The sequence below is a fragment of the Musa acuminata genome, chromosome BXJ3-10 (genome assembly GCF_036884655.1).
Source record: "Musa acuminata AAA Group cultivar baxijiao chromosome BXJ3-10, Cavendish_Baxijiao_AAA, whole genome shotgun sequence".
NCBI classification, from domain to species: Eukaryota; Viridiplantae; Streptophyta; class Magnoliopsida; order Zingiberales; family Musaceae; genus Musa; species Musa acuminata.
The window spans coordinates 9459418-9470495 of NC_088358.1; the positions used below are offsets into that span (position 1 = coordinate 9459418).

An 11078-nucleotide genomic window follows, 5' to 3' on the forward strand; every position below is an offset into this window, starting at 1 on the left:
CTCCCTTTTTTTTCATTCGTCTTTGAATTGAAATCCTTGTCTTTACAATAGTAAATATTCTATTAATTAGAAAAAGGATCATATCTTCTTGGTAGGGTCACAAGTCTCTTCCACCCAAGCTTTAGATCTTTTACAAAGTAATAGATTACTCTGAAAATAAATATAATGTAAAAACATATTAGCAACTACACATGCCGGTAGGAACCTCAAAATTATCATTAAAATAATCTTCAATATTCATGAAATAAAAATAAATATCGATAATTCAATAAAAAATGATAATATATCGATTCATCATAAAACTTATGTATAAAAAAAACGATGATAATTTCTTACATAATAAATAAAATCATGCATCAGCCACATGCAACACATACATAATAACAAATACATACATCACCCGATAGTGCACTCTCTCAACAACGGATGGAGAGGCATATTCCACGGGATGGATTCCTTCCAATAACGGATGGAGATAATCCATATCACACTCCTAATAGTGGATGGAGTGGTATTCCTCACCCGCCCAAGTGGGGACACGTTCCTCTAAACAGCGAATGGAGGAACCGTCTAACCATCACGTTTGACGACCTGCTAATCCCTGAAGGGAATTGCCATACTTGCCCTTGGTAGGGATACATAAACATCCATGATCATTCATTTACATTTATCCATTCACTTACGCATGCATCAAGAAATTAGTATGATTAAATATTATGAAAGACCATACTTGATGTAAATATGCTAAACTATGTTTATTGGTGGCTCCGTACTGTGATGGGCCTCTAACTCCTTTCACATGTTACACTTCCAATGTGAACTATTAGCCTAGTCACATCTACTACATGATAATAATCATATCAATATAATAAACTTGAGAAAAGTAGAAAACCAATAATCATTTTTAAATGATATCTCCAGATAAATCCTTTAAATTAATCAAATCATAAAGGCATGAAACATCAATCTCTCAATAGTCCTCAATCAACCAAAACTCTAATCGGAAACAATTGACTTAAACCAATTGCAATTTGATTACGACCTAACGGAACCGACCTCAAAACCTTATAGAATTAATCTGGAATCGTCCTAGATTGGTTTAATTTAGATTTGATTGATCTTGATTAAGTCAAGTAGGTTTGAACTAGTTAAGCTAGTTTGGAATCACCCTAAACCGACTTTAACCGATCAAACCTGTCTGATTTAGTCAATTAACAAGCTCAAACCAATAAAGGGATAAGAAATTAGACTATGTCGTATAGTGTTAGCCCAGACCGAACCAGCCCACCTAAGTCTTGGATGGGTCACATGCATTGCACATGGCCATTCTAAGTAATAGGTTGAGTTGAGGTGCAACGGGCTAGATAGAGGAGCAACGATGTGTCTAATGCCAATCGCATAGTTGGGCAAGCTTAACTTCATGGACTAGGCTAAGCCTCACTTAGAAGTTGGGTTGAGCCTTACCACTAAACTAGGTAATGCTTGGCTCGCGAGTTGGTCATACCTAGACACATGAGTTGGGGTCGTATTTGACAACATGGATTAGGTCGTACCTAGCCGTATGAGCTGGCTTATGCCTGGCCACATGGTTGGGTCGTACCTTGCTATATGGGTTGGGTCATGCCTAGTGACACGGGTTAGGTTGTACTTGGCCATATGGGCTAGGTCGTACATTACCACATGGGCTGAGTCAATCCGATCTGATAGATCAACCTGACTTAAGTCGGACCCAAATTAGACTCCTCTTATCAAATTAAATTTTAATATTTAAAATTATTAAAGAATAATTTGATATATCTTAAATTTAAATTCATGATCTTAAATTTAAAACTAATTACATTATAGAATTTCAAACATAATTCTTAAAACATAGATATATCTAATTAAATAAATTAGAACTATTATGTTAATTCAAAAATAAATATTTTAATAATTAAATCAATATTAAAATTCATTTAAGCTTAAGAGATCAATATAAATCAAATAATCATTCTAACATCACAAATCAATTATTATTATTTACTAATCATAAAATTTTGAAATTAAAGCATAATCATACATTATAAAATTATAACAATCTCAACATCAAGATTTCAAAACATAAATCAAAACTAATTAAAAAGAAAGGATCCTACCTTTCCATGGTTATCCTTTCCTCAATATTATCTTCTCGGGAAGTCCTCTCCTCAATACTCCTATTGTTAGGCTCGACGAGGAATGAGGGAGTAGTCCCTTTTATATAAGAGAATATGAGATCTCCCCAGAATGTAAATAATAATTTAATTCTTATTTTTAATTTATTTTTATTTTTCTTTCACATACAAAGAGAGAAATATAATATTCATTTCTTATAGTTCACACACAAAAATGGAATGTAAACTATTTACTTCCTAAAAATCAAATCACTCATTAGAAAATAAATTAATTAATAATTTAATTGATTAATAGAATTCCTAACTTATCTACATGATTGAGGAAACCAAATTTAATCATTTCCTTAACTATAATACACAAATATAAAAGTTAAAAATAAAGCAATACATCATTTATAGTAATTAATTTATGTTAAAGGAGAAATTATCGGTGATTATAAACATTCCTAATCCAAATATGAAGAATCAAATATCATGTATTCAATACATAAAACATGTATAATTTCAATGTATTTAAATCCAAAGAAACCTTTAAGAGGATTGAAGACTCTCTTAAAAAATTCACATAACATATTTTAATCCAATAATATATATTTTTACAATAAAAAGAATGATAAATATTTTTAAATTACAAAAATTTTAATATTTAAGTAATCAAACTAAAAACTTTTAATTTCAAGAAAGATAGAGAAACTTACTTCTCGTCAACAGGGTGTAACTTCTCGTTCCCCTGTTGTTGGGCTTGGCTAGGTGAGGAACGAAGGAGAGAAATCCCTCCCCTTAAAATAGAGGACGTGAGCCACCATTAAAGAAAATTTATTTTAATTTTTGTATTTATTTAATGTGAATTATTTCTATTTAATATACTAATAAATATGTTATCACCCTATTTGGAATGCTTAATAGTAATTTCCTAATTCGTAATAGCAAACAAGGAAATAAGATTAATATTTCCTAAAAAAATCTAGGATGTGACATCTTTTTATGATTTCAAAGCTAGATTGATAAACATCACTTTATTAATCATTTATAAACATTTATTATAATTCATTTATTCGTTAAATCACAAGTAACACAAGTCAAAAAGTAAACATAATGATGTTAACTCTAAAAATCATTCAAGTGGCTCTACCTAGTGGTAGAAGAAGGTCCGCTCTCCAATGGAATCCATTTTAGTGCTAGAAGGAGGTTGCTCTGAAAATCAAAAACAAAGAAAAATCAGTAACGCTGAGTAGGAACCCAAAAAGTCAACTCAAAATAAATACATGATAAAAAATCAATCATCCAATTGGCGTATATCAAATACCCAAAGGAACACTCACCCAACAACGGATGAAAGACTTTATCCTACAGGATGAGTTTGTGTTCTCCAAATAGCGGATGGAGGCAAACTCATATCGTACTCCCAACAGTGGATGAATTGGTGTCCCTTACTGGCCAAAGTGGAGACACGTTCTTCTCGACAATAGATGGAGGAACCGTCGAGTCGCTACATCTAACGGCCCGCTAATCCTCGAAGGGAATTGCCCTACCTACTCTCGGCAGGGAAATAACATAATCTTACACTAGTTATGTTTATATCGGGATGAAATAACGCATTTAAAACATCTCTTTCAAATATCATCAATATCAAATTATACAAATTAGCCCACAATTGACTTGAACTCTAGTTCAATCGATCCAATTGAACTCTATTTACTAGAACCTAACTGAACCGATCTCTAATCCTCGTTTAACTGGTCTGAAACCACCCTAGACTAGTATAATTTGGACTAGATTAGGTTCAAATTAGGTTAAACTGACTTGAATAAGTCAAACCAATTCAGAATCACCTTGAATTGATCTAGACTAATCAAGTCTGGTTTAGTTCAATCACCGTTTGGGCTTAATTCCAACAATTACATAATATTGGACTAGGCTAGGTCGACTCATATACTGGTTATGTGCACTGCATATAACTATGCATGCACCATTGTAGGTTGGGCCAACCGTGGCCCGTGGACTAGTCATTTGTGTCGCACATGACTGCCCATGTTAGGTTGGGCTAGGTTAGCCTACGGGCTAGGGCCTGACCCGCAGTATAGGTTTAGCCTATAGGTTGGGCCTAGTCAGCAGACTAGGCCAAACTAATGGGCTATGGCTCGAACTATGGGTAGGGCCTAGTTTGCGGGCAGTTATAACCCTATGCTTATCTAATTTCATCAATATTGAATTATGACAATAATAATACATTAAAACATAACAACATATTAAAGAATAATATTGAAAGATAAACATCAATACAAGGAAATGATATTCTAAATTTAATAAGAATTATAATTCATATTTTCAATGCATATGACATGAATAATTTTAACATGATCTAATTAAACAATAAAATTCTAAATCTTAACATGGATAAAATTTTTTAGATAATATATTATAATCTAACAATAAAAATTTTAACAATTAAAGGATGAGAAAATAAATATTTTTTTGAACTGCTCATAGTATATTAAAATATACTATGAAGAATCAAATATCATGTATTCAATACATAAAACATTTATAATTTGAATGTATTTAAATCCAAAGAAACCTTTAAGAGGATTAAAGAATCTCTTAAAAACTTAACATAACATATCTTAATCTAACAATAAATATTTTGACATTAAAAAGATTGATAAATATTTTCAAACTACAAAAATTTCAACATTTAAATAATCAAAATAAAAACTGTTAATTTCAAGAAAGGTAGGGAAACCTACTTTTCGTCAGTAGGGTTTAACTCCTCGTTCCTCTCACTGTTGGGCTCGGCTAAGTAAGGAACGAATGAAAGAAATCCCTCCCCTTAAATAGGAGGAGGTGAGCCACCATTAAAGGAAATTTATTTTAATTTTCGTATTTATTTAATGTGAATTATTTATATTTAATATACTAACAAATATGATATCATCTTATTCGGAATGCTTAATAGTTATTTTCTAATTCGTAATAGCAAATAAGGAAATAAGATTAATATTTCCTGAAAAAATATAGAATTTGACATCTTTTTATGGTATCAGTGCTAGCTAGATTGATAAACATCACTTTATTCATCATTTATAAATATTTATTACAATTCATTGATTCGTTAAATCACAAGTAGCATAAGTAGAAAAGTAAACATAGTGATGTTAACTTAAGAATTATCTAAGTGGCTCTACCTAGCGGTAGAAGAAGGTCCGCTCTCTATTGGAATCCGATTTAGTACTAGAGAGAGGCTACTCTGAAAATAAAAAATAAAGAAAATTCAGCAACATTGAGTAGGAACCCAAAAAGTCAACTCAAAATGAATACATTATCAAAAATCAATCATCTCATTGGCGTATATCAAGTACCCGAAGGAGCACTCCCTCAATAGTGGATGAAGACGCTTTATCCTACGGGATGAGTTTATGTTCTCCCAACAACGGATGGAGGCAAACTCATATCGCACTCCCAACAATGGATGAAGTGGTGTCCTTTATCCACCAAAGTGGGGACACGTTCATCCCGACAGCAAATGAAGGAACCGTCCAGCCGCTACGTTTGACAACCCACTAATCCCCGAAGGGAATCACGTTACCTGCCCTTGGCAGGAAATAATATAATCTCATACTAATCATGTCTATATCGGGATAAAATAACATATTTAAAATATTTTTTTTAAATATCATCAATATCAAATAGTATAAATTAGTCCTCAATTGACTTGAACCTTATTTCAATCGATCTAATTGAACTCGATTTACTAGAACCTAACTGAACCGATCTTTAATCCTCATTTAACTGGTCTGGAACCACCCTAGACTAGTATAATTTGGAATAGATTATGTTCAATTTAGGTTAAACTGACTTGAATAAGTCAAACCAATTCGGAATCACCTTAAATTGATCTAGACTAATCAAGTCTGATTTAGTTCAATCAACGTTTGAGCTCAATTCCAACAATTACATAACATTGGACTAGGCTAGGTCGACTCATATACTGGTCATGTGCACTGCATGTAACTGTGCATGCACTACTGTAGGTTGGGCCAACCTTGGCCCTTGGACTAGTCATATGCGAAGCACATGACTGCCCTATTGGGCTAGGCTGGGTTAGCTTGCGGGCTAGGGCCTGACCCGCAGGATAGGCTCGGCCTATGGGTTGGGCCTAGTCAGTAGACTAAGCCTAGCCAATAAGCTGTGGCTTGACCTATGGGTTGGGCCTATTTTGCGGGCTGTTCTAACCTTATGCCAATCCAATTTCATCAATATTAAATTATGACAATAATAATACATTAAAACATAACAACAGATTAAAGAATAATATTGAAATATAAACTTCAATACAAGGAAATGATATTTTAAATTTAATAAGAATTAAAAATTATATTTTTAATACATATGACATTAATAATTTCAACATGATTTAATTAAACAATAAAATTCTAAATTGTAACAGGGATAAAAATTTTCAGATAATATATTATAATATAACAATAAAAATTTTAACAATTAAAGGATTAAGAAATTTTTTTTTTTCGCTACTCATTGTATATTTTAATCCAGATAAGATAAAAAGTTAAACTGCAATACGAGGAAATAACATTCTTAATCCAAATATGAAGAATCAAATATCATGTATTCAATACATAAAACATGTATAATTTCAGTGTATTTAAAGAATCCTTTAAAAACTTCACATAACATATCTTAATCCAACAATAAATACTTTGACATTAAAAGGACTAATAGATATTTTCAAACTATAAAAATTTTAACATTTAAGTAATCAAAATAAAAAATTTTAATTTCAAGAAATGTAGGGAAACCTGCTTCTTGTTAGCAGGGTGTAACTTTTCGTTCCTCCTGCTGTTGGGCTCGGCTAGGTGATGAAGAATGAGAGAAATCTCTCCCCTTAAATAGGAGAAGGTGAGCCTCCATTAAAGAAAAATTATTTTAATTTTCGTATTTATTTGATATGAATTATTTCTATTTAATATACTAACAAATATGATATCACCGTATTTGGAATCTTTAATAGTCATTTCCTAATTCATAATAGTAAATAAGGAAATATGATTAATATTTCCTAAATTACATTGGCAAGTAAGGAAATAAAAATTGATTTCTAACTTAACTATTTAATTTGATTACATCCATTGTTCAGTAGTCATTCTTTCCCAAAGATCTTAAATTACAGACATCTAACTTGCCACTGTGACAACATTATATAACTAGCAAAACATAACCTTTTTCTAGTTCCTTCTATATCTAGTAATTTTGGTAATTGGAAGTCATTCATTGAGGTGGAAGATATGGGAGGGAACGGAGCTGTTGAAAAGCAGTGGTGGAATACAATTTGTAAGCTCCATTCTAGTAGAAAATCAATCAACGCTTGATGCCTTTTTATTGTCATGATAATGTGAGGTCCCAAAGTCAAAATCTATGCAATATTAAGAATTGCATTCAAGAATTAGAGTACCTTACACCTCAGAACCCAATGGACTAGTCATATCTGTAGATACATATAAAAAAGGTGAAACAAAATAAATCTAGGCTTTACTGATGGGTACTTCCCCATCAATTCTGTTTCTCTCATTGAAATATGTGTATACATCTATCCATAGACACCACTCTGTTGCCACTGAAGCAGCTGGAGTAGGAAGATTAAGTGAAGTAACTTTGACATCTGATATCCAAAAATTGTTAGGCTTCTTTGTGTAATAGCAATTGCTTCTGCTAGCCATGCTGCTGTTTCTGGTAATTGGGGTCTAACATCATTTGTCATGGATATTCGTCAAGAGCCCTAACAACAGAGGAATATGACCATGTTACTAGGCTAAAACCTTAAACACACTTGTACATTTTTACTGTTTCACACTCTGCATGGATATGCAAAATAGAAATTCCATTAGGGGTTTGCAATGTGTGGTTTTCTTCAAAGAAACTGAACATGTATGATCGTGGGACAACTTTTAGCTGCATACCAAACATGAAAACTTTTCATTTCTGTAAAATTTTAGATAAGATTAAAGCAATTTTCCATTGAGACTGGTGGGCATCTTGGAAGATCAGACAAAATGAATGATCTATTGTTCATTCATTGTTAACACCTTAGTGGTGGTTCCTATTTCCTTCCTTGACAAGGTTAGGCAAGAGCAGGACTCGCCTAAAAGCATAAAAATGACACTTGACAGTGGCTAGAGATTCGTGCAGTGGTGAGAACCAACTAATCAAGTTGATATTTGAGCTAATTTATTGTATAATCACAAAGGTCCAGTTCAGACAATATCAGTTGATTGATATTTAAAAGTTCTAAATGTTAAAAAATTATTTGGCTGTTTGCTTGAACAACATTCAAGCCATCTGACAAGTTCATTCAGAGCCATAATCCTATATCTGGTGGTTCGTTTTTATAATTCTGGTGCTGCTGAGGTGCATTAGTTCTTTAGTGCTGAATAGTATAATATTGTTAACGTTTATGATTGTTGATCTTTGCAACAATAACATGCTTCTGTAGTGAATCTAATGTAGTTTTTTATTTTTATATTTGAACTTTAGGGTGACCATGGTGCTACTTCAGAAGTGTGTACAGGTGGTGATAGCCGTGTAGACTATATATGCTTTAAAGTACCTGATGAATCACTTGAGTTGACAAACTGTATTGGCATCATAAGGGGTTTTGCAAATGGACTGGATCCTGTTCAGAAGAGAGTAACTTCTCCTGAAGCTATTTTATTATGTATACCAGATGCATTTCAGTGCATTGATCTATCTTTGTATAAGGTTATAAAGCTTTCTTAATGCAACATTCTTTTATTCATCTTCAGTTATCTTGTTTGCTTGACGTTTTGTGTTTTTTTCCCTTTGAATGAAACAGGAAAACCAAATTGTTCTTTTACTTAATGAAGCAACCTCCACATCTGAAAGTACAATGAGATCTTTGGTAATGATGGTACAAATTAGTGACTTTTGCTTTTTGCCTCTTTCAAGACGAACACCAGCCAACCTCTGGACATTGCAAATCTTGAAGGTATGTGTTACGAAGTAAGAATATCTTCCTTGTGTAACCATAAAATCGCATCATATGCTCCTAAGGCTATTTTACCTCATGATCTTTTTTTTTTTTCTTAGTATTGCATGATTGCCTGCATGTATGTGTTGGCGAAAGAGCATGTTTCACTAAATGTAACAGTAGAAATTAACACAGATTTGGAATGTCAAATACTAAAATGCAGATTCATATGATTTGCATGGATGTATTATAATGTCTGCAAACATCCTTTTATTTTTTAAGATTGTCAGGCTTTCATTTGGCAATTTTAAAAAAATTTAAAATATCTAATAACCAATTTTCTTGTTGCCATTCACACCAGGCTTCTGCTGTTGACATGCACCTGGAAATTGGAAAAGTTCGTTATATTTCAGAACCTGTAACTAGCCCGCTGGCTGTCAGTGGTAAGATTATCTTTATATTTGTTATTTGAGATGCTTGACAACTTCCATAATTACCTTGGAAATGTAGGCTGAAATTTATTTTCGAGTTTATTCAGCTCCTTTGTTAGTGAGTTTATTGTAGTTAGTTCCATAGTTAATTCATTTTCTGGTTCAACTTTCTGCAGCTTCCAGGGGACTTGCGTGTGTTTTTACATCAAGAAGGCATGCCATGGTGTATATTCTTGATGAAGATGAGGATGAGACTTCTGACATCGATTGAGTCAACATGGATAGGAAATTGTTTACTAGATTGTCATTAATTTGTCGTCCCAATTGTTTGCTGTTGACTGATCCTGGAAATTTTATCAGATGCGGAGAACTGGAGGATTTTGTAAGTTTCTATTCAATTTTTGCTTAGTCTGATCTTTTAATCAGATTTGCCTGATCTTCATCTCTACCAGATGGGATTAGGTTGTCCCATGCCAATGCCGGGAGAGACAAATGACAATTTCAAACCAACTCTAGCAGTAGATCTACTATCCAGCTGGGAGATGTCAGTTGTGGTTATACAAGTTGGGTTTCCCTAGTCGAAAAAGGGTAGATAAGTGGTAGAGCAGGCAGATGAGTAGATGAGGAAGAGATGGAGGAAAAGGAGAAGAGAAGGGGAGAAAGGGAGGAGGGGCACCGGAGGTGGAGGAAGAGAACGAGAACGAGGTGACAAATTTTGGCAACGTGGCAACGTGGCAAATTTCTAAAAAAGTTGGGTTTCCCGGTGAGGGAGGAACAATGGTGACAAATTTTGGATAAAGGCAACGTGGCGGTGAAGAGGAAGAGAACGAGGTCAAGGACGGGAGGTAGATTTGTGCGAGAGAATGAGCAGTGTGAGGAAATTAAAAAAGATAACTTATCTAAAAAAAAATTTCTATTAGTTTTTTACTAGATAACATCCCTCAATCATTTTATACTTGGGGATATTTTTGTTTTTCCAATTGGATGAAACTGTTCCGTTTTTATCTTAAAATATCCTCATAATTGATTTGGTTTCCATAGAAATTTCTAAATTTCTAACTTAGCTCTCCTCCTCCCTCATAATTTTATTTTAACTTGGTTTTGCCACCTTTTCCTTTCCTGTTAATTATTATCAAAATTTTAAAAAAAGTATAAAAGAAAGAGGTTGAATAAGTTTGAGTTGGTTTAGTGAAGTTTATTTATACTCAAAAATAAATTAAAATAAACTATAGAATTTATCATAAAATTTTTAAAATTTTATAATTAGTTATTCTAAAATCATCTAAAAAAAAAAAATAGTACTAATGATGCTAGAAATATGTCATAGTGGATTTGAAGAAGCATGTATTGGTTTCGTGAAAGTTGATCTAGCTATACTGAATAAATTAAAATATCCTTATTTATAAAACATATCAAAAAATTTGGTAAATCTGACAATTAGATATCCTAAAACTACCAAAAAAAAAAAAATGAAATGATACCAAAAGAGAC

At 32.7% G+C, this 11078-nt stretch overlaps 1 protein-coding gene across 2 annotated transcripts in view; it reads left to right on the forward strand.

Moving 5' to 3' along the window:
- LOC104000087 (anaphase-promoting complex subunit 4) overlaps positions 1-10012 on the forward strand; it is a 70758-nt gene extending 60746 nt beyond the window's left edge. For both annotated transcript variants that reach the window (XM_009422029.3, XM_065170165.1), the window contains 4 exons: positions 8703-8927; positions 9022-9174; positions 9518-9599; positions 9764-10012. In XM_009422029.3, the coding sequence (XP_009420304.2) occupies positions 8703-8927; positions 9022-9174; positions 9518-9599; positions 9764-9858 (555 nt within the window). In that variant the 3' untranslated portion in view covers positions 9859-10012. The remainder of the gene's footprint in view (positions 1-8702; positions 8928-9021; positions 9175-9517; positions 9600-9763) is intronic.
- Positions 10013-11078: the final 1066 nt, after the last annotated feature.